The sequence below is a fragment of the Podarcis pityusensis genome, assembly GCF_964106645.2.
Source record: "Podarcis pityusensis genome assembly, chromosome: 17".
In the NCBI taxonomy this organism is placed as follows: Eukaryota; Metazoa; Chordata; class Lepidosauria; order Squamata; family Lacertidae; genus Podarcis; species Podarcis pityusensis.
In genome coordinates, this window is record NC_138042.1 from 387,273 (window position 1) to 409,539 (window position 22,267).

Here is a 22,267-nt window from a genome sequence, read left to right on the forward strand (position 1 = left end):
TGAACTGCTATTTTATTCATATGTTTCTCTTATTCTGGTCTGTGACTATAATAAAGTTTATTCATTCAACAAATCACTGTTAGTGATCTGTACCCCAACCAATCTGAATTTAAGATTATCGTCCCTTTGCCCTTGGGAAAGTTCCCCATCCATCTACTGTTTAGACAAGAATTTGGTATTGTAAAAACTTAGCAAACACCCTCAAAACAAAAACTTGTTTGTGAGAACTTATAAGCTCCCCAAGCTGTAAGCACCTCCCCTTAACTACATAGACCAACCTTCACCAAGCTGGTGCCCCCCAGATTTTGGACTACAACTCCTATCAGTCATGGCCTTGCTGGCTGAGACTGATGGGAGGGTACCAAACTGGTGTAGGATGACCTGTCCTAGACATATCCCTCTTGCCTCTGAATCAATGCCCCAAATGCACTTTTTCTTAAAAGGCTTTCACATAAAAATTACAAGCCTCACCTATTCCAGTTTTAATTGTTAAAGTCTCTCCCTCCTACCCTTCCTCCTCATTTATCAGACAGCAGAACCTACCTCTACCTGACTGTTGACCTCTGAGCAGTGACAGGTTGACTTGCGTCAATCCGTGGCTGGTTCAAAATCACCCCTGGATAATCACAGAGACTAAGAGTCTGTTTGAAGATGAACCTTCTGCATAGTGTTATCTTCATCTCACAAAGGAACAAGGTACGCAACTGATATGACTCGGCCAGAATCCTAACAAAGTAAAACCCGGGCTACTACTTCAGAATAAATATTCACCAAAGAAACAAACAACAAAGAAGTGGCATGCACTCACTGACCCCAACCAGAGTGAGCAATGAACATGGAAAATAATAACTGAAATGGGAAGTCTACATTTAGGGTTTGTCTTTCTGTTGCTTCCCAGCCCTTTTAGAGACAAAAGCCTTCTGCTTCAAGAAAGTACAATCTTTAACAACAACAACAACAACAACTAATTTAGAGCATGTGTGTATGTCACAGAACTGTAGAGTTGGAAGGGACCCCAAGCGTCATTTAATTCAACCCCCTGCAATGCAGGAATCTCACGTAAAGCATCCATGACAGATGGCCACCCAACCTCTGCTTAAAAACCTCCCGAGGGAGACTCTTCCACTGTCAAACAACTCTTACTGTCAGAAAGTTCTTCTTGATATTTAGCCGGAATCTCCTTTCTTGTAACTTAAAGTCATTTGTTCAAGTCCTACCCTCCAGAACAACTTCTGAGATATTTGAATATGGTCATCGTATTTAAACACTGGTTTGGGTCCTAGCCTCTGGAGCAGGGCAAAACAGGTTTGTTCCCTCTTCCATGACAGCCCTTCAGATATTTGAAGATGGCTGTCATATCTCCTCTCAGTCTCCTCTTTTCCAGGCTAAACAGACCTAGCTCCTTCAACCGCTCCTCATAAGGCTCGGTTTCCAGACCCTTGATCATCCTGGTTGCCCTCCTCTGCACACGTTCAAGCTTGCCAACATCCTTCTTAAATTGTGGTGCCCAGAACTGGACACAGTATTCAAACAGAATAATGTATGCAGGTTGCTCTAGACTTGTGTAAGATACTTTCCAAGGTGATATTGCTGACTGTTAATGCCGTTATACTGTGTAAGACATAGCTCCCTGTTGCCTACTTACCCTTTGTCTTACTGTAGGGATGCCTCCAGGATCCCGTTCCATGGTAGGTTTCCATTTCTAGAAAAAGGGAGACAAAGAGGTGGTGCGGTGAGTAAACAGAAATGTTCTGCATTTGGAAATTCCCATGAAATTAGTAGAGAAGAGCTGAGAGAAATACAGGAGAGGCATGATTGAACTGGCTTCCCTAACTTGGTCAAATTCATATTTTTTTAAAAAAATGATATTTATTACTTTTCAAACAGTTTCAACACAACACTACAAACAAAAAAAGAAAAAAAAGAACAATACAAATACAATACAAAAGCACTACATATAAAACAAAACAAAAACAAAAACAATTTAAAAACACCTCAAACATTTTCAATATCTTATCTTTCATTCGCTTATTTCCAACGACCTCCTCACACCTCCCTTTTTGTATTCCACTTCTATTAATTGTTTCAGCAATTCCTTTCCATCTTCCTCTGTTTTCTATCCTATAATTATCTTAACACATTCTTGCCTTATTTTTTCCTTTAATTTTCTATTAATCTATTTATACTTAATTCCTTTTTTTTTTTTCTGTTTCTCAGAGTCTTTATTATTTACAGAAACCTTACACTGGTCATTAAGAAAGAAAACAAATAAAGCAGCATAATCTTTTTCTTTTTCTAGCCATCCGGCCAGAGACCTAATGCTGACTCAATTCACCTACTCATTTACTTTTTTTTTTTTTTATTAATATTTATTCAAATTTTCATCAATACATAAAAAATCCCCAACCCTAGCCCAAAAAAGAAAAAAGAATAGATAATAAAATAAGAAAGAAAAAGAAAAAAGAAATTATACATCTCAAATTTCAACTTTTCATTTGCTTGGTTCTCGAACCTCCTCACGCCTCCCTCTTTGTATTCTAATTTAATTCGTTATTTCAGCAAATTCTTCCCATATTTCTCAATTTTAATTTAAATAATTAATCTTCACAATCTATCTTATTTGCTAATCAACATGGCCTTTCCCTCTTTTAATATAATCTGTTATTCAATTTGCCTTATTCTTTAACCTTATCTTATCTTAAAAATCTTAAAATTTCAAAATCACATCACATTCCTACATTTCTCCTTAAAATCATTTCTACTAAAGCCAATTTGATTCCTTTCCAGCATATTCCCTCAAATTTCATTAATATTAGACAAATTTCATTAATAATAATCTGATTCCAAAATTAACATAAAAATTTCTATAATTTTCATCCAGCGTCCCATCTTCCTGGTTTCAGTCATGTCAGTCCTTTCTGTCCGTTACATAGTCCATCAATCTGGTGTTCTGATATCCGAGGCCCTTAAATCTCTTCTAGGCCCCTTCTACAATTTTTTTTGTTCTTGTTTGTGCTTACACAGTTCTTTGTCTATTGTTGGTCTCTGAGGGAGTGGGTCTCCAGAGGGTTCCATCCAGTAATAATTTCTACTTTTCTTCATTATATTGTACCCTTCCCCCGAGTCCCACTCCCAATCTTCTTCTTTATAATCCAAAAAATATATATCCAAAAGATGGTTATTCACCTGTTTCACAGTCACACTAGAGTTAAAAACTTCCTTAACTTCAAATGCTTCCCAGCACTCCCCAAAATCAATCTTCCAACGCAGTAGCTCTTTTTCCTGCAGAACTTTGGGTCTTTCCATTTGTGTTGTATAAGAAATAGCTACTGCCTCTTCCTCCTCCATCTGCCCTTGGACTTGCCTTATCAAACCAGGTTCATTCTTATTCCCTGTTGAATCATGTTGGTTGGCCACAGCACTCATAAAATCCAGTTTTTCATTCATCAGACTCACTTTCTCGTGCAGCTGCTCCAGCAAGACATTAGTCCTACCAAGGGCAGACACCAAACTTTCCTGCCAAAACATTTCTATTCCAGAACAAGGTCAAACAGCTGTTCCCACGATCCAAATCTCACATATGCAAACTGCAACCGCAAACTGGCAGGCTCCCTCTAGAGGACACAATTTCTGATTGTAGCCATTTTTTTTTTTTTAAGTATCCAACAAAGAAAGTTGCTTTCAATTTCAAGTCCTTTCAATTTCAAATACTTTGTTTCCTTAAACAGCAAAAATGCAGAAGGTAGCGTTGAAGTTAATTTGTTTCTTTTTTTCCTTTTTAACTATCTGTCAAAAGTGCTCCACTTTCAATCAATGGACGTCTCAAACAATTTCTGTCCCGACACCCCGTCCCCAGGTTTGGGACGGTGGAAACTTACGTTCCTTTTCTTACTTCCTGCAGGATTAAGCTGTCAAATCCCCCCCCCTCTCCTGCTTCCAAGGGGGTTTTGTTGGTTATGGGTGCAGGAAATTTCCAACTTTAAAAGAGCTTTTCAGGCTGTTAGGTTACAAGATCTTTGCTTTAAACTGTATACAAGGACGGGAGGCGGACTTCCTGTTTGCGCCATTCCCGCTTCGTGCCTAATTTCATAATTTTAAAAATTTCTTAGTCCAATTCTCCGTTTTTACTCACGGGTACTTGATTTAAAGTCCAAATGTCATCAGGAAAAAGTCAGCGCTCTCCGGCGATGGCTGCGCGGCTTCCCTCCATGGAAGTAGCAATCAGTTCGCAGCACCGCGCTGCTCCCCCCGCTTCACTCCGGAGCCCCGAAAAAGGGTTTCCTCGTGAGTAGGGGAGGCGCTTTTGGTGCTCTGCCGAACCCCACGTTCCCAGGCTTCTCCCGCCTGGGATTTCTAATGGGCCCCCGCCTTCGCCGCGGCAGGAAACCCCTGCTTCCACGGAGACCGTTCCTCCAGTCGGAGGAACTCCGCCATTCACCGATGGCGCTGACCCGGAAGTCTATTTATACTTAATTCCTTATAACATTTCTACTAAAGCCATATAACTTCATTCCAACATTCTTCTAACATTCATTAATTTTACAATATTTCTATAAATAGTCTTTAAACTTTTTCCAGTCTTCTTTCCCCGACTCTTCTCCCTGGTCTTGGATCTTGCCAGTCATTTCCGCCAATTCCATATACAGTGGTGCCTCGCAAGACGAAATTAATCCGTTCCGCGAGTCTCTTCGTCTAGCGGTTTTTTCGTCTTGCGAAGCAACCCTATTAGCGGCTTAGCGGATTAGCGCTATTAGCGGTTTAGCGGCTATTAAAGGCTTAGCAGCTTAGCGGCTAAAAGGCTATTAGCGGCTTAGCAGCTTAGAAAAAGGGGGGGGAGCGAAAACAATCTCAAGACTCGCAAGACATTTTCGTCCTGCGAAGCAAGCCCATAGGGAAATTCGTCCTGCGAAGCGCATCGAAAACAGAAAACCCTTTCGTCTAGCGGGTTTTTCGTCTTGCGAGGCATTCGTCTTGCGGGGCACCACTGTAGTCCATCAACTTCATCTGCCATTATCCAACACTTCAGTGCTTTCAAGAAGCAGCCATTCTCTCAGCCAGCAAAAAGCAGATGGTTCACAACAAAGTTTAAGGGTCTGGCAGGGCAAGTCCACCTCCTTCTTTGGCATCCGTCAAGATCTTAAATTTTACTCGAGGCTTCCTGCCCTGCCAAACAAATCTAGAGACGTCCCTCTGCCACCTCCTGAAACAATCCATCCCATCCAAAGCTTGCAATGTTTGAAACAAAAGCAACATCCCCAACAACACAGCAACCCTCATCCCCACCACAGCAACTCGGCCCAACAATAACAACTTCAGATTTGTCCATATTTCCAAATCCCCCTTCTCTTCAATCCAACGTCCTTCACAGTTATCCTTGAATAAATTCACATTTCTGGCGGTCATACTAACCCCCAAATACCTCTCTTTCTCAACTGATGTTAGTCCTGTCTCCTCCTGAAACTCTGTCAAGCTTTCCTTTTCCTCAGGTAGGGCTCTGATCCTCAAATTCATCTGTTTCTCTTTAAGTTCAATCATAACAAATGTCAGCTTATGTTCATCAAGTTGTCCTTGTATGGATGGGACTCTCTCTCTCTCTCCAGTTTTATTGCTTTACATTCAGCAGCAAGGGTTTTCTCCTTGACTTCATCCGCAGTTTGCCGTATCAAAGTAGATTCCTGTATCAGTTTCTGGATGGTTTCTGTATTGGTATTCACCTTTTGTCCCAGATTATTTAAACTTTCTACAATTAAGTCTATTTTAATATTTGCAGCATCCACTTTCACATTTATCGCGTCTGTTTTCTTGTGAAGCTGTTCCAGCGAATCATTTATTTTCACTAATACGACCGCTAAGGCCTCTTCTGTCGACATTCCATCTGTTTTTTCCTTTCCATTTGCCATAACACTTAAGAGATTCAAGGTCAATCCCAGAGTCTCACAATTTTTAACCTTGCAGCTGGAAATTCCCCTAGCCCAGCTCCTGTAGAGCAACCAATTTCAAAAGCTTCCACTAGGGGAAAACAGTTTCTATTTGTATTAGTCAGTACTGTCCTCTTTTAAACAATGTTCTAATAATCCAAAGTTAGTTTCAGTTTTCAGTTACTTTTACTCCTTTTTTTAAAAAAAACAAAACAGCCGGAGACAGTAGAAACAATGTATTCTCTTGTTTAGCTACCTGTCAATGAACGTTCTAAACGCTGTCAATGAACATTCCAAAAGACATCGATCCTGCTAGCAGCCCGTTTCCAGGGTCTGAGCGGCGGTATTTTAACTCTCTTGACTCTCTCCTACAGGCATATTCAGTCCACCACTTCCCCCCCTCTTCTCCTGTCTCCAAAGGGGGGGTTTAGTTCTTTGACGATGGAGATTTAGTCTTTTTACAAAAGGCTTTCCAAGACTTCAGCTTGCAGGCTCATTGCTTTAGTTTATTTACAAAAGGGGAGGCGGACTTCCTGTATTGAACCTCCCCGTTTCGATGCCAAATTAAACGTTTAAAAATCCAATTCTCCCACTTCAGCTCTACTCACGGGTAATTACTTTAGAGTCAAATTGTCCACAGAAAAAAGTCAGTGCTCTCCGGCAACAGCTATGCGGCTTCGCTCCATGGAAGAAGCAGACGATTCGAAGCACCGCGCCGCTCACCCCACGTCACTCCGGATCCCCGAAACCGGGTTTCCCCACGAGTAGGGGAGGCGCAAAAGGTGCCCGCTGAATCCCACGTTCACAGGCTTCTCCTGCCTGTGATTTTTACGGGTCTCCGCCTTCGCCGTGGCGGTACAGACCCAAATTCCCACGGGGCAAATTCCTCCCGATTCCACCATTGCCGGAGGCACTAACCCGGAAGTCTCCTAACTTGGTCAAATTCAGATCATTTGCAAAGAGATTCAATCACAGTTGTGCCCATTCCCAAGAGGCAACCACATGAAATGTTTGTGGGACCAATATCAGAAGGATGCAGGATAAAAGCCATCCAAACCAAACAACTCAGTCTGCATGCTCTGCAAAACTTTAAGGTCAATCTGACACACAAACTCCCTAAATTTCTGCAACTGGAAGTCATTTGTAGTGGAATTCATCCCAAGCTCATTGGCAAAGAGCATTTCCCCACACTCTCAGCAGAAAGATCAGCCAAATAGCTAACAAGCTGGTCAAAGCCTGGATTCAAATACCCAAGTAAAGCTTAAAATTAGGACAGTAGGGATGGCATAAGTGTGAGGATTATCAGAATATGCCCATATGGGAAGTACCGTATTTTTTGCACCATAACACTCACTTTTTTCCTCCTAGAAAGTAAGGGGAAATGTCTGTGCGTGTTATGGAGGGAATGCCTACGGGTGGCATGCCTACAGATTTTCCTCCTCTAAAAACTACGTGCGTGTTATGGTCGGGTGTGTGTTATAGAGCGAAAAATACGGTACTCAGCATGGGTATTGCTGTTAACACACATATATGCCTACAGCCAAAATCCAGTGTGCTCATGTCTATAAGTCAATGCAGACACGTTATGCACCCCTTGGCAGAGACAGCATCAGAGAAGAAACACAATATGCCTATTAACTGCACCTCGACCCAAGTATTTTACTTTTATTGACATATGGTGGTGAAACATGTCTTATGGATGTAAGAGGAGCCTGCAGGATCAGACCCACAGCCCATTTAGTCCAGCATCCTATTCTCCCAGTGGCCAACCAGATGCCTGTGGAAAACCTGGAAGCAGGACGCAGTGACCTTCTCCCCTCCTAAGATTCCCAGCAACTGGTCTTCAGAGTGTTACTGCCTCTGACTGTGGAAGGAGACTACAGCCATCTTGGCCCTCTCCTCCTCCTCCCTGAACTTGTCTAATCCTCTTTCAAAGCCATCTACAGTGGTGCCCCGCAAGACGAATGCCTCGCAAGATGAAAAACTCGCTAGACGAAAGAGTTTTCCGTTTTTTGAGTCGTTCCGCAAGACGAATTTCCCTATGGGCTTGCTTCGCAAGACGAAACGTCTTGCGAGTTCTTGCAAGTTTGTTTCCTTTTTCTTAAAGCCGCTAAGCCGTTAACAGCCGCTAATAGCCGTGCTTCGCAAGACGAAAAAACCGCAAGACGAAGAGACTTGCGGAACGGATTAATTTCGTCTTGCAAGGCACCACTGTACGTTGGTGGCCACCAGTGATTCCTGTGGAAGTGAATTCCAGTTTGACTATGTACTGTGTGCATAAGTACTTTCTTTTACTCTGTCCTGAATCTTCCAACATTCGGCTTCACTGGAGGTCCCCGAGAGTGAGAAAAAGCTTTCTCTATCCACTTTTTCTATGCCACGTTTAATTTTATAAACTTCTGTCACGTTACCCATTACTCACCTTTTCTCTAAACTAAAAAGGCCCAAACGCTGCAACCTTTCTTCACATGGGAGCTGCTCCATCTTTTGCTCCCACAGAATACCCACATGACCCACAAAAACTTGTGCTGCAACAAAAACATCTTTGTAGGATCCAGCATCAAGCCACTTACTGTGGTAGCAGAGCGCTTTCGACAATGGCAGCTTGCAGCAAGCTGGGCCTTGGGAAGGGGCCCATCCTGGCAGCCAAAGAAAGGAAGAAAGGAGAAAGAGTGAAGATATCCCCACATATTCAGAGTCATCAGAGGCAGACCCAGCCAAAAGCTCAGTCCAGGAGAAAGAAGAGACAACAGGGCACCTCTTTCAAAGGAGGAAGATTGTGCTGCAGAAAGGGAAACTCAAGAGATGTATGTTGCATCTCATATCAGTCTTGGGGCACGAAAAACCAAGAGCCTCAAATGAAGGCCTAATGCAGGCAAGATACAAGGAAGATCCAGGTGTTTCTGGACTGCGTCTTGAGCTTAAAATTGTGCCTATTTTCCCTCGGCTTTTTGACTCCATCTTCCTGCTTCTAGGACTATTCTAATCCATAAATTCCTCAGTTCCTCCTATTCCCAGTTATAGCAACCAAGTATGCTAACAATGCACAGATTCTTAGTGTACTTGGTTGCTATAACTTGGAGATTCCGACTAAACATCAGGAAGAACTTTCCAACAGTCAGAGCTGAAGAATAGTGGAATAGACTCTCACGAGAAGTGGGAGACGTTCCTTCTTCGAGGTTTTTAAAGCAGAGGCTGGATGGCCATCTGTCGGGTATGATCTAGTTGAAATTCCTGCATTGCAGGGGAATGGACTAGATGGCTCTTAGGGTCCCTTCCAACAATTTTATGCTCACCTCTACTTGCAAGCCTGCACTTCTGCCTGCCCCTTCAGTGCTTGTGCCAGGGCCTAGTCTCCAGCTCAGCACTCTAGGAATATAACTAACCAGAATCAGAAGAGGCACATGTTTAATGCAGCAGGCACTAGCATATCACCATGATCTTTAGGGCTCAACCTGCAGCACACTCCGCCAAAAGATGATTGGCCACATTTGCTTTCATTCTTTCATGAAGATCCAGTTGGAGGAAGCCACAGCACACCACACTTGCAGATTATGGACAGCGTAGCCAAACCTGCTTTACTGTAAACTGCATTTCAGTCTCTCAGTGAATAATGTGATGGCAGTGACCAGCTAGCAGTAGGTTTGACGATTCTCCCCCCTATTATTAATATCCCAAATGAGCAGGGAATGGGAGACCAGGCAAGCACATGCCGACATTCTGCAGGCCTTCCAATCATATCAGCTCAGCCAGGACTGAAAAATTACACTCCATTATGTCTTGACCCCCACTCACTGCAGATGCTGGTGGTGCAGCTGGCAGCCTCTTGTGGTGTCCCCTTGGGGCCCGCTGGACCTTGGGAGCTGGCCCATCCTGGCAAGCAGAGGGGGAAAGAGGGGGGAAATACAGGAACAGATAAAGGCATACACAAAGCTAAGGGACTTCTGACACCAGGCATATAATCCTAAGAGATTATTGATGAAAAACACAGCATTGTGTTCCATCATCCAAGGAAATGAGAGGGCTATCCTAGGTTATCCTAACAACCCTCCAAGATGACAAAGAGAATGTGTCTGACCAAAAAAACCAACTTACTGGCCAAGCAGGCATTTAAATCCAGGTCTACCCAGTTCATAAATCGAACTCTCCATTATCTGTCTGATAAATTGGGCATTCTGACACCCACTACGACACACACCACTCCCAGGCTCATGATATGTGGATCTGAGGTGGGGGGAGAACTTGAGTCCAATATCAGAGGGACTGTGTGCAGTCACACATTCTTGCCTCTATCATGAGCTGCATGCAGATTCAGTACCACTCACTGTCACAGGTGCTGACTTCTTCTGCCGGCGCCGTGCTGGCGTAAAGGTCTCCTCCGTGGAGAGGACTTCCTGGTGTCAAGCAGGAAAGAGACAGAAGAGGCCATCAGGCACAGCACAGACTTGCCAAGGGATAAGGAGGAAACGAGATGCCAAGACATCTCCCCAAGAACAAATACAGACCCAGAGAAAGTCATGCCCAAGGTCTCCATATCGCAACTGATGGCTACATATCGCAACACACCAGCTAGTACAGCCATCATCAAAAGAGGAACATGAGATCAGCATGCTGCTGCTCCCAACATTAGCCTGACAAGCTGCAGGCCCTCACCATGACTGATGACTGAACAAGAGGGGGAAACATACCAATGGCAAGAGAGGCGCTTTTCCAGAAACCAAGAGGCTACATGTAAATCTATGAAGCAATATAAATGGAATAAAGGAGCACAACATCCACAGGAATGGAATCAACTAAGAGATGTCAAACCCAGAGAAGGCAACACAGCAGGTACTTACTACTGTAAGCTTCTTCGTGCTGTAGCCATCTTTCTTGGGTGGAATTTTTTTCTGAAAGGATCAAGAGATGGTTAGTGCCAGAGCTACAGGTCACCACCTCATTCAGGATCAATACAAATCTCAAAACACACAACCCAAGAGTGTGTGTGACAGGAAGGGCAAGCAGAATATTCACAGAGCAAGCTAAAGCCTTTTCTAGAAGAAGGATAACCCAGAAGATGGGAGAGCAGTCTCCAGGTGTGGTTAATTCTGCACTGACCATGAAAAGTGACCATTCTCATCAAGGAAAGCAGAATCCAGCAACATGTATAAACAGTACACATTATTCACATTTCCATCATCCCTTGTTTTATCTAATTTTAAGTATTTCGTAATCATGTTTGAGAGCAAAGAGCTATACAGGCCAATGACCCTCTACCCCTCCTCCTGAAAACCTCTCTGGCTTCTGAGATTTCAGCAAGCAGTGCCCTTGCATTTTCAACTGCAAAAAGAAAGAAAGAAAGAAAGAAAGAAAGAAAGAAAGAAAGAAAGAAAGAGGAAGGATTGTTAAGGAACTGAATTCTGTGATAACCATGCCACTGGGCTGTAGCAGAACCACCCCAAGACGTTTTAGGTTCTGTGTTTGAGAGTCTAGGGCTTGCTGATTGGAAGGTCGGCGGTTCAAATCCCCTCAATGGGGTGAACTCCCATTGCTTGGTCCCTGCTCCTGCCAACCTAGCAGTTCGAAAGCACGCAGTGCAAGTAGATAAATAGGTACCGCTCCGGCAGAAAGGTAAATGGCGTTTCCATGTGCTGCTCTGGTTTGCCAGAAGCGGCTTAGTCATGCTGGCCATATGACCCAGAAGCTGTACGCTGGCTCCCTCGGCCAGTAAAGCAAGATGAGCGCTGCAACCCCAGAGTCGTCCGCGACTGGACCTAATGGTCAGGGGTCCCTTTACCTTTACGGTGAATAGAAACAAGCCTACTTCAAACTATAGTTTATGAAATTGGATTGTTTCCTCTATTCATAGTTAAGATTAAGGTATAATTAAAAGTTTGGACAACCTACTAATCTGTGATTAATAAATCTGAATGTTTTGGTCTCCTCATGGCCTTGCCAATGGAGGACAGTGGAAAACGTGTGTGTTTGGGATGGGGAGAGGAAGGAGGTTAGGCTCATTCCTGTAAGTATTAAGAGGTACTTCTACATGTGCTACATATTTAGGCTGCCCGCGGGAAGGTAAACGGCATTTCTGTGCGCTGCTCTGGTTTCGCCAGAAGCGGCTTAGTCATGCTGGCCACATGACCCGGAAAAACTGTCTGCGGAAGCGGACAAATGCCGGCTCCCTCGGCCTTTAAAGCGAGATGAGCGCCGCAACCCCAGAGTTGTTTGCGACTGGACTTAATTGTCAGGGGTCCCTTTACCTTTTTAATGTTGCTCTTAGAGCAGAGAGACCAAGTATGGATCACATCAAATTGATGGTTATGTCAGGAATTTCAACGTATGCAATAATATTTCAAGGGGAGATCCCAAATCATCCTAAATGATCCAGAAGTTGAGTATTCTTGGAAGTAAAGCGAAGCATGGAGTAAAAAAAGTTACTATACCATATGGGTTCCTGCATAGTCTATCAAGGATTCCTCAAGGGGGTGGGGAGTAGCAGTACCCAAGATTTCCCCAAAAGAAAGCTTGCCTGTGACTTTGATTTTTCCCAGCAATATGCAGCTACAGGAAACTGTTTAAAATTTATTAGGCTACATTGTCAGTTTGCCCAGGGCAACAGCAAGTCTCAAAATGCAAGCCAGTATTTCTGAGGAACTCACTCCGCAGACAAGTGGAAAAGAAAAGAAGGACACTGACAAACTGGAACGTGTCCAGAGGAGGGCAACCAAAATGGTCAAAGGCCTGGAAACGATGCCTTATGAGGAACGGCTAAGGGAGCTGGGCATGTTTAGCCTGGAGAAGAGGAGGTTAAGGGGTGATATGATAGCCATGTTCAAATATATAAAAGGATGTCACATAGAGGAGGGAGAAAGGTTGTTTTCTGCTGCTCCAGAGAAGCCGACACGGAGCAATGGATCCAAACTACAAGAAAGAAGAGTCCACCTAAACATTAGGAAGAACTTCCTGACAGTAAGAGCTGTTCGACAGTGGAATTTGCTGCCAAGGAGTGTGGTGGAGTCTCCTTCTTTGGAGGTCTTTAAGCAGAGGCTTGACAACCATATGTCAGGAGTGCTCTGATGGTGTTTCCTGCTTGGCAGGGGGTTGGACTCGATGGCCCTTGTGGTCTCTTCCAACTCTATGATTCTATGATTCTATGAATATCAGAAGGTAGAAAGTGAAAGCAACCAATTTAAGTCTTTGATCCTTCCTTATCCAAGTAGTATACACAATGTTGGCCACTTCATTTCAGCAGTACCCCAATACTCTGGCCACCTCATGAGAAGAGAAGACTCCCTGGAAAAGACCCTGATATTGGGAAAGATGGAGGGCACAAGGAGAAGGGGACGACAGAGGACGAGATGGTTGGATAGTGTTCTCAAAGCTACCAACATGAGTTTGACTAAACTGCGGGAGGCAGTGGAAGAGAGGAGTGCCTGGCGTGTTCTGGTCCATGGGGTCACGAAGAGTCGGACATGACTAAACGATTAAACAACAACAACAAATAGTACTGGAGAAGATAAAAGCATCCGTAAATAAAAGAGGGAGATCAGTGAGCCAGCATTTCTAAGTTGCTGTTGTTGTAAGTTATTTGAGGCAACATCTATGTAAGCTTCATACTGTAAACTCCCACAGAAGGGGATAAGGAGTGAATATTTATTCATTAAATGCCCCAACACCTCAAAGCCATCCAATGAATTCAAGAGGTCTCTTAGTATAACGAATATATATCCTTACCCTACCTGTAGAATTTGTCACCACTTTACTTTTAGATGCCTTTGTGAGCAGCTTTTTAAAGTTGGACCAGTTATATCAGCAACTATTATTACTATTATTATTTTATTTGAATTTATATACCACCATATACCCGGAGGTCTCAGGGTGGTTCACAGAAGAAAATCAAAATATAAAACCACAAACTATATAATCAAAATAAAAACAACCCAATACCCCCCGCCCCCCCCAAAACCGCACATTTTAAAAGAGCATAGGATGTCAATTAAATCAACCAAAGGCCTGGTTAAAAAGGAACGTTTTTGCCTGGAGCCTAAAGGCGTATAACGAAAGTGCAGGGCGAACTTCCCTGGGGAGAGCATTCCAGAGATGGGGGGCCACTGCAGAGAAGGCCCGTTCTCGTGCTGCCACCCTCCAGACCTCTCAAGGAGGAGGCACACGAAGGTGGCCCTCAGGAGATGATCTCAGGGTCCAGGTAGGTTCACATGGAAAGAGGTGGTCTTTGAGGTATTGCGGTCCTGAGCCATTTAAGGCTTTATGGGTAAAAACCTAGAATTGGGCCTGGAAACTAATTGGTACCCAGTAAAGTTGGACCAGGATCAGTATGAAATGCTCAAACCATCTTGCTCTGGTGAGCAACCTGGCCACAGAATTCTGCACTAGCTGAAGTTTCCGAACTGCCTTCAGAGGCTGCCCTACATATAACGCATTGCAGTAATCTAACCTTGAAGTTACCAGAGCATAGGCAACAGTAGTTAGGCTATCCCTGTCCAGATAGGGGCATAGCTGGGCCACCAGCTGAAGCTGATGGGAGGCACTCAGGGGCACGGAGGCCACCTGAGCCTTGAGCAACAGCAAGGGATCCAGGAATACCCCCAAGCTATGTACCCACTTCTTCAGAGGAAGTGTAACCCTATCAAGAGCAGGCAACCTCCCACCCATCTTATCTAGGGAACTACCCACTAACAGTGCCTCCATCTTATCTGGATTGAGCTTCAGTTTGTTGGCTCTCATCCAGTCCATTACTGAGGTAAGACACTGGTCCAGCATTTCCACTGCCTCACCTGCAGATGTAAAGGAGAAATAGAGCCGAGTGTCATCAGCATACAGCTGACAACGTACTCCAAACCTCCAGATAACCCCACCCAGTTGTTTCATGTAGAGGGGGATAGGATTGAGCCCTGTGGAACCCCAAAGGGTTCCTAAATCTCAACTGCATGAATTGGAAACTCTCCAATGTGGCTCCCATGAGCAGGAGTACTTCTGTTTTTTAAGATATTAATGGATTGAGTTTACTATTGGATTACAATTATAAATGGAACGCAAGAGGGACTTTACAAAAACTTTAGAAACTACCTACGGAGTTCTTCAAATGAAAGACTGTGTGAAATACTGTGATGTTTGGACTTATAATTGTTTTCGTGAGACATTAGCTTGTTAAAAGAGATGGAAAGAACAAAGAGCTGGATGTCCGCCTGGAGCCATGGCCAGATGCCAGTACAGTGGTACCTCGGGTTAAGAACTTAATTTGTTCTGGAGGTCCATTCTTAACCTGAAACTGTTCTTAACCTGAGGTACCACTTTAGCTAATGGGGCCTCCAGCTGCCGCCACACAATTTCTGTTCTCATCCTGAAGCAAAGTTCTTAACCTGAGGTACTATTTCTGGGTTAGTGGAGTCTGTAACCTGAAGCGTATGTAACCTGAAGCATTTGTAACCCAAAGTATCACTGTATACTTTTGGCTCAGGAAAACAAGATGGTGATTGCTCGGACACAGTTGGAAAAAACAGCTCTTGAAGGGAGACAGTGTGGAAGACGAATGATTGATTATAACATGAAAGGAAGAACAAAGGAAAAATATTTACACACAGAAAACTACAGGCTTTAAATCCCTCTTGCAAGTTAACAGATATGGATTTTTTGAATATGAGTGAAAGGCATTACATTAGTGGCTGCAAAAATAGAAGAAAGGAATTGCTGAATCAAGATCGGAATTACTGTATTTGGATTATATATGAGACTATGCGCAGGACCTAGGAATAATTATCTCCGGACGATCAAAGAATGGGAAGTCACCAAATTTGTTTAATTTGGAATGTATAATTGGCTTTATAAACTGTATTATGATTTGGTATGATTTGACATTGTAATAATGTGGCCCATATTGGAGTGATATTAATGAAAAATTAATAAAAAATTAGTGAAAATTATATTTAAGAAGGTGGGGGGGCTCTACTTCCTTGGAGGTTTTTGAGCAGAGTTTGAATGGCCATCTGTCACAGATGCTTTAGCTGTGATTCCTGCATAGCAGAGGGCTGGGCTGGATGACCTTTGGGGCCCCTTCCAACTCTATGATTCTATGCCTTGAAGCAGAATTGAACAGTAATTGGGGAGTTGGGATGAGTTTATCTAAATCATGCAGACATCCAGGCTATTTTTTCTGATGAAAATGATTGTCAGTTCCCAAACTTCCTTTAGTATCAGTAATAATCAAGCTATTGATCTTCATACTAGGCAATATAATCTACTCACAGAATTTCTGGGTAGCATTTGTTGATTTTGTATTAGATTTTTACTGCTGTAGGCTGCTTTGATGGGCATTGCCCAGAAAAGCGGCCTAGTAATGTTTTTACATAAAATAAAGATTAAAAACCACAGTACAAGAAAGTCAACTAGAAAAAAGAGGATAACTCATGAGATATCATTGGGACTCAAATCTACATGGCAGGGACATTCTCCAAGAGTGAAGAAGTTTCTGAAGCAGGCCACTCGAAGCCCCTTCTCAAAGTCCTTCCATCTCACAACTATTAACAGCAGACTAACTTCACTGGATGGCTCAATGAAAGGCACTTTCCTTTTCCCAAAAATATAATCATCATGAAGACAGAAGCTCTCAGGCAATGGTATTACTCCACAAAGAATATTCATCTACTTTAATTTCAAAGTTGGGAACCTGATAAATTCAATAAGCACCACACAACTGGAATGCAAGCTACATTGTGTGAAACATGACTGTTGCCTTTATGAACGTACAACTAAAAAGAAAGAGAATCCAAGAGAATTTAACCATTATCTCAGTAACAGCTTTAGAGCACAGAAATTGGATTGACAAAATGCATGTTTTTAGGACTTGGGAAGCACTCTAAACAAAGCACAAAAGGCAATCCTATAAAACCAATGAAATGTTCTGAAAACAGTATAGAAGTCAACCCAAACTTGCCGTGGTCCAGTAAAGGTGCAACAGCAGAAGCATGTTGCCTAAGATAAAACCACGTCATAACCACAGTTTTGTCCACCGCCCCAATGCCCCCATCTCCTTCCTTTTGTTAGAATTCCTGCTCCATGATTGCAGTCATAGGATTGTTGTCTTTTGCGTGACGGTATATGTTTCGACTCTACAGAGTGGGAAGTGACAGAGACAGGATGTTTGTGTTACTGTGTTCCGTGAAATGGGACTATTGTCCTTTGTTCTTTTTCTCTTTGCTGTCTGATGCAAAAGGGAGAGGGAGCCATGTTGCAGTGCTCCGTGTGTGTTTACAGTGGTGCCCCGCAAGACGAATGCCTCGCAAGACGAAAAACTCGCTAGACGAAAGGGTTTTGCGGTTTTTGAGCTGCTTCGCAAGAATAATTTCCCTATGGGCTTGCTTCGCAAGACGAAAACGTCTTGCAAGTTTGTTTCCTTTTTCTTAACACCGTTAATACAGTTGCGACTTGACTTCGAGGAGCAACTCACAGAACGCGGTGTGGTAGCCTTTTTTGAGGTTTTTGGTGATTTTTGAAGCTTTTCCAAAACTTTTCCGACACCGTGCTTCGCAAGACGAAAAATTCGCTAGACAAAAAAACTCGTGGAACGAATTAATTTCGTCTTGCGAGGCACCACTGTATATGTAAATAAAGTAGATTAGCCAAAATGCTGAGTTGCTGAGGTCTGTCACACTCAAGTTGCACAAACTCTGTGGATCCCTAAGTGTGCCAGTGTCAGTTGGCATCAGTCACTGTGATGTTCAGGCTGAAGAAAGCTTATGAAGCTCCAGAACGATCCAGCAGGAGGGAGAGAACATGCCAGTCGGGCATGTGTCTCTGCCAGGGTCCTACTCAAGTGTAGGATGAACTCCTGACACCTTTCACACCTATCCTGTTTTGCTCCCTTCTCCTTCCTTTCCCACCCATCCTGTTTTGCTCAGTGCCCTGATGGAAGTACAACAGACTCTCATGGGATGCAGAACCTAGTCAGGCCAAGCATACACACCTTGCGTTTAAGGCAGCGGCGCTTGAGACATTTCCATTGCCGCTTCATGCCTGGTTTCTGCCTCCGCAAGCAGATGTGGCAGCTCCCACAGTCTTCAGTTATCTTGCAAGCCTGACACATACCACATTCAAGGCCCTGCAATGGGAAAGGAGTGCGGGGGAAAGGAAAGAGAGACAAAAGGACTGTTAAGGCTTGAAATGGCTGCCAGGTTCATTTGGGGCAGGGAGGCCAAGAACAAGGAACAGCAGAATTTCTGGAAAGGGACACAAGGGAGGAATAAGCAAGGAGCAGCCAGTGGTACCTTTTTGACAATCTTCAAGCATCGGCGCAGCAGACATTTGATGCCAATGCGGAGCTCGGGGCTTTTGGCTCGCAGGACACACACACTGCAGATGCCGCAGTCCTGAGACATCTGGCAGGCTTGGCACACACCACAACCAATTTGCTGCAAGGGCAGAGGGTAGGGGGTGAGGAGGGATTCGGGGAAGGCAACACCATGAACCCAGAACCTCCAAGCTGCACCGTGAGCCTGTTGGCCATCTTGGCTGACTCAAAGGAGAGCACAAGAAAAGGACACCATCTCCAACCTCTAACACAAACTCACCAGGCCATAGATGAAATTACCTTATACTGTAGTAAGTCAAGGTTTGCATAGCCCAGTGCCATCTACTCAAGCAGCAGCTCTCAAAAGGTCTCAGACCATGGTTTTTTTCTGAGACCCTTTACGCAAAATCCTCTGACTCAAGATGCCAGGGATTGAACATGGGACCTTCTGCCATACAAAGCTTTGTCACTGAACTCTGCTTATCACACATCTATCCCAGTCATTTATGGGGCTCCCAGTGGCATATCATCCAAGAGAATACGCAGCTTCAAGTCCTCCACTGCTATCTGAGAACTGGAGACACGTCCCTTACCTCTGCTAACAACCCTAATGCTTTCATCCATCCCAGGGCATGGCCAAGTCTTGATTGTTCTCTGAATGGGTGACTTGAGTTTTCAAGCCTTTTCCAAAATGAATATCCCATCAATCAACCGGCTGGGAGGGTGGCATTTTAAAGCCACCTGTCCCTCTGTCAACTGAAGGCAGAACGTGTTTTTAAGAGAATAAAACATAAATATACACTTATCTCTTAAATCCGTACTGCACAGGCACAGGAGGATTTTAAAGCACTAAAGGGTTAGGCATGTGCAAGTCACTGCAGGCCAGCTGCAGCCAGGGGCACTTTTAAACACACACAAACACACACACACAGGTTAGAAACGGAGATAGGAAAGCGAGGAGCCAAAGGGCACCTTAAACTGAGGTTATGGGTGCAACAACGGAATGTCTAGGCATGCTTTTTTTATAACAAGAATACAAAGCTGGAAATAAATGAACTGCAGCTAAAATATTATGTTCATTTTTTCACATGGTCTAGTCCTTCCCCTGCCCACCCCCCTAATATTCTTAAGAGGGTGTCTTCTCCAGGGTCCTTAGAGAGTAGCTGGAAGTGGGGAGGCAGAAAAGGTCTTCCTTTCCTTCCACTCTGCAGTTTTAATCTGAAATCTTAGGCGCAGTACTGCACCCAGAGCTCAAAAACTGCTTGCGCTAATGAAATCCCCAGTCGCAAAATGCGCCCAGAACAATGGGAGTTTCACTCACTGACACCCCCACCTGCAGCAGGTAGACAGCAGGTGTTTGGCAGTGGGGCAGAGAGATTGTCACAAAGTGTAGAACCTGATAATATAAAGCAGGGTTTACACACACAGATCCCATCGCCCCCTACTTCAACTTATATTTCTAAGTAAACAAAAAATGTTGGTAAGCTCTAGATCTTACCTTGTAATATCTCTGCTCCCGATTGAAATCTCTTCTCTGAGCTGAAAAGAGGAACAGGAAGAAAAGATTAAAACCTGTGCAAGAAAGAGAAACATTGGCTCAAACACCCAGTGCTAAGGAAGTCAGTCACAAGGAAAATAATTCAACGTTAACTGCTAAGCTACCAGGAGTATGAAGTGAGCACCAATCCAATGCCCACACCTGGCATCTTACCATTCTTCTGAACGGTGATGGGGGGTGGGGAAGAGACTGAATCGCATTTACATGGCTAATCTGGATAAAATTTTCTGATGCCCTAGAGAAGATATTGAGCGCCTGTGGCCCTGCAGGTGCGGCTGAACTATAACTCCCATAACCCTGGAAAGCATGGACAATGGCCTGGGATAATGTGAAATGTAGTTCAGCAACACCGGGGTGGGGTGGGGTCAAAAGTTTCCTTCACCTGCCCTAGAGAGTTATCCAATTTAGCATGTCAATTTTGCTTGCATTTAGTAAATAAAATTTTGAAATAGCCAAGCCTGCTTAATATGGCATTTGGAATTTGCATCCATTAATTTTTATTAATGATCATATGAAATGGAAATTTTCCACAGGAAAACAGAAAAACATTCCACTCCACATCACTGCTTGTTAGATGAAGCAGCTGAGGAATGAAGTAAATGAAGGCAAGGAAAAGGTCTCCCAGCCATGTTTCTGAAGCATGAAACCGACCCTCCTCTATGAAAGGGAGCACAGGAAAGGGCTCACACAGGGAAGGCAAACCTGTGACCTCCCAGTTGTTGCTGGACTCCAAACCTCATCAGCCCCAGCCAGCAGGGTGAATGGTCAGGGATGATGGGAGTTACTGTCCAACATCTGGACAGCTTGCAGGTTCCGCATCCCTGGGATAGATGAGGAAGAGGAAGGTGTAGTTTGAAAGATACATAGAAAACAAGAAATAAACCTTTAGTATTAACAGGCATCTTCCGCTGTGCAGATTTCCCAAGGATTTGTAATCCAGCAGGTGGAGTGGGGTGAAAGTCTGCTCAGTGTACCTTCTTTAACTGAAGTGAGATCTGCATCAGTGCAGAGCAGGATCTTTTTGGCTACAGCACCTACCCTTTAAAAACTCCTATCCAGGGAAGTGCTCTACTACTTGGGGGTGGGGGATAACTTGCCCTGTCTACTGGTGTTCATGTAATTATTAGCAAAATACCAATTACTGTGGCACTTTGGGTACAGCAGAACAAGAGCTTACACTGCAAAGGCCCTGGGTGGGGTGAATTCCCCAAAGGACCATCCCTGTGTCACAGGGTCAAAGGTGGAGTACGTGGTTTGACTCCAACAACGTCATCCTGTTAGCATAAGGACTTCCCATTGTGCAACAGCCTCCAGAGCAGATTTTGGGGCAGAGGGCACTGGACTCCCATCATTCCTGATCACTGGCCATGCTGACTAGGGATGGTGGAAGATTGGGGGGGGGGGGGCTAAGGCTCCCCACCCTGCCATAGAACCGAATGGCTAGCTACCAGTCATTAATTACTATGTGAGAAAGTAAATGGATCCTCTGCTAAAATACGACAGAACCTAAATGCAGCCCTTGCCTACCCCAGTCATTAAGAACCATCAGTGCACAGAGCAAAGCAGACTCAAAATTCATAAATGTACATTTTTTCAATTCCCCAATATATTGTACTTAATGCAGATTGTTTTACTGTGAGCCACATTGGGATCCAATCATGACTGAAAAGCAGAACATAATAAAATAAAAAGCAAGAATTCTCTGCTTAGCTCTTAATTCATTCAAAGGCTTATCAAAGTCAGACTGCTTTCAGTATACTGCTCCAACCATGCTTTTGGAAAGCAGCAAAAAAGGGGTTGGGGACTTGCATCAATCGACATTTGCAACACTGCTTCACACAATGCAATGTCAAGAGAATTGACTTTCATTATTAAAGAAGTATGACATGAAAATGTTTGGGCAGTAGCTAATGATCAACTGCGCAAAACTCCAAGAAATCAGTGGCTTTGTTTAAACAAGCAGAGCAGAAGCCAAGTGGCAACAGAGCTTAGCTGAGGAAGTGGGAAAGCCCATGTATATGTTTACAGGGTCGTGATTCAGCCATCTGGCATCCTTAGCTAGTAGAATTCAATTATTCTCAATTGTGGAGACAGAGCAGAGATCTCCTCGAGCACTTGTGTTTTACTTCCGTGGACTTGGGTTTGTGTGTCCTGCTTTTCTTTAAGTACAAACCTCTGCAATCTGGGCAGAGCCACCGACAGCGTCTCTGGGAGGGGAGCATCACTCCTGGGAACTGTCCTTGACAGCTGGCACAGAATCTGGAAGAAGAAACAGGAAAAGTTAGGAGCAACAGTCCCAACAAAGCATCTCCAGCCCTATATGTTTCTTATGTGTTTGCTTATATCCCACTCTAAAGGCCCAAGAGGCCCTCAAAATGATTCTTGCAACACAAATGTATATCATTAAATATAGCACTAAGGACTGAAACAACATGGTGTCCAAGATTGTTCCGATAGCTTTCTTGCCATCGTCCCTGGTCTTCCTTGCTAATGCCCTTCAGCCTT

The 22,267-nt window shown here is 43.9% G+C and overlaps 1 protein-coding gene across 17 annotated transcripts in view; it reads right to left on the reverse strand.

The window, feature by feature from the left end:
• Window positions 1-22,267, reverse strand: part of LOC308466635 (methyl-CpG-binding domain protein 1-like) — a 179,418-nt gene that overhangs the window by 134,099 nt on the left and 23,052 nt on the right. For 11 of the 17 annotated variants that reach the window (XR_013980920.1, XR_013980921.1, XM_080987532.1 and 8 more), the window contains 9 exons: window positions 21,936-22,021; window positions 19,703-19,743; window positions 18,182-18,325; window positions 17,881-18,015; window positions 10,757-10,807; window positions 10,244-10,312; window positions 9,714-9,791; window positions 8,492-8,557; window positions 1,646-1,702 (listed from right to left, as the gene is read on the reverse strand). Coding sequence is in view for 15 of the 17 variants with exons in the window: in XM_080987532.1 (XP_080843658.1) it covers window positions 1,646-1,702; window positions 8,492-8,557; window positions 9,714-9,791; window positions 10,244-10,312; window positions 10,757-10,807; window positions 17,881-18,015; window positions 18,182-18,325; window positions 19,703-19,743; window positions 21,936-22,021 (727 nt within the window). In the remaining 2 variants the exon portion in view is untranslated. The remainder of the gene's footprint in view (window positions 1-1,645; window positions 1,703-8,491; window positions 8,558-9,713; window positions 9,792-10,243; window positions 10,313-10,756; window positions 10,808-17,880; window positions 18,016-18,181; window positions 18,326-19,702; window positions 19,744-21,935; window positions 22,022-22,267) is intronic. The other 6 variants (XM_080987541.1, XM_080987540.1, XM_080987539.1 and 3 more) reach the window with 6 other exon arrangements.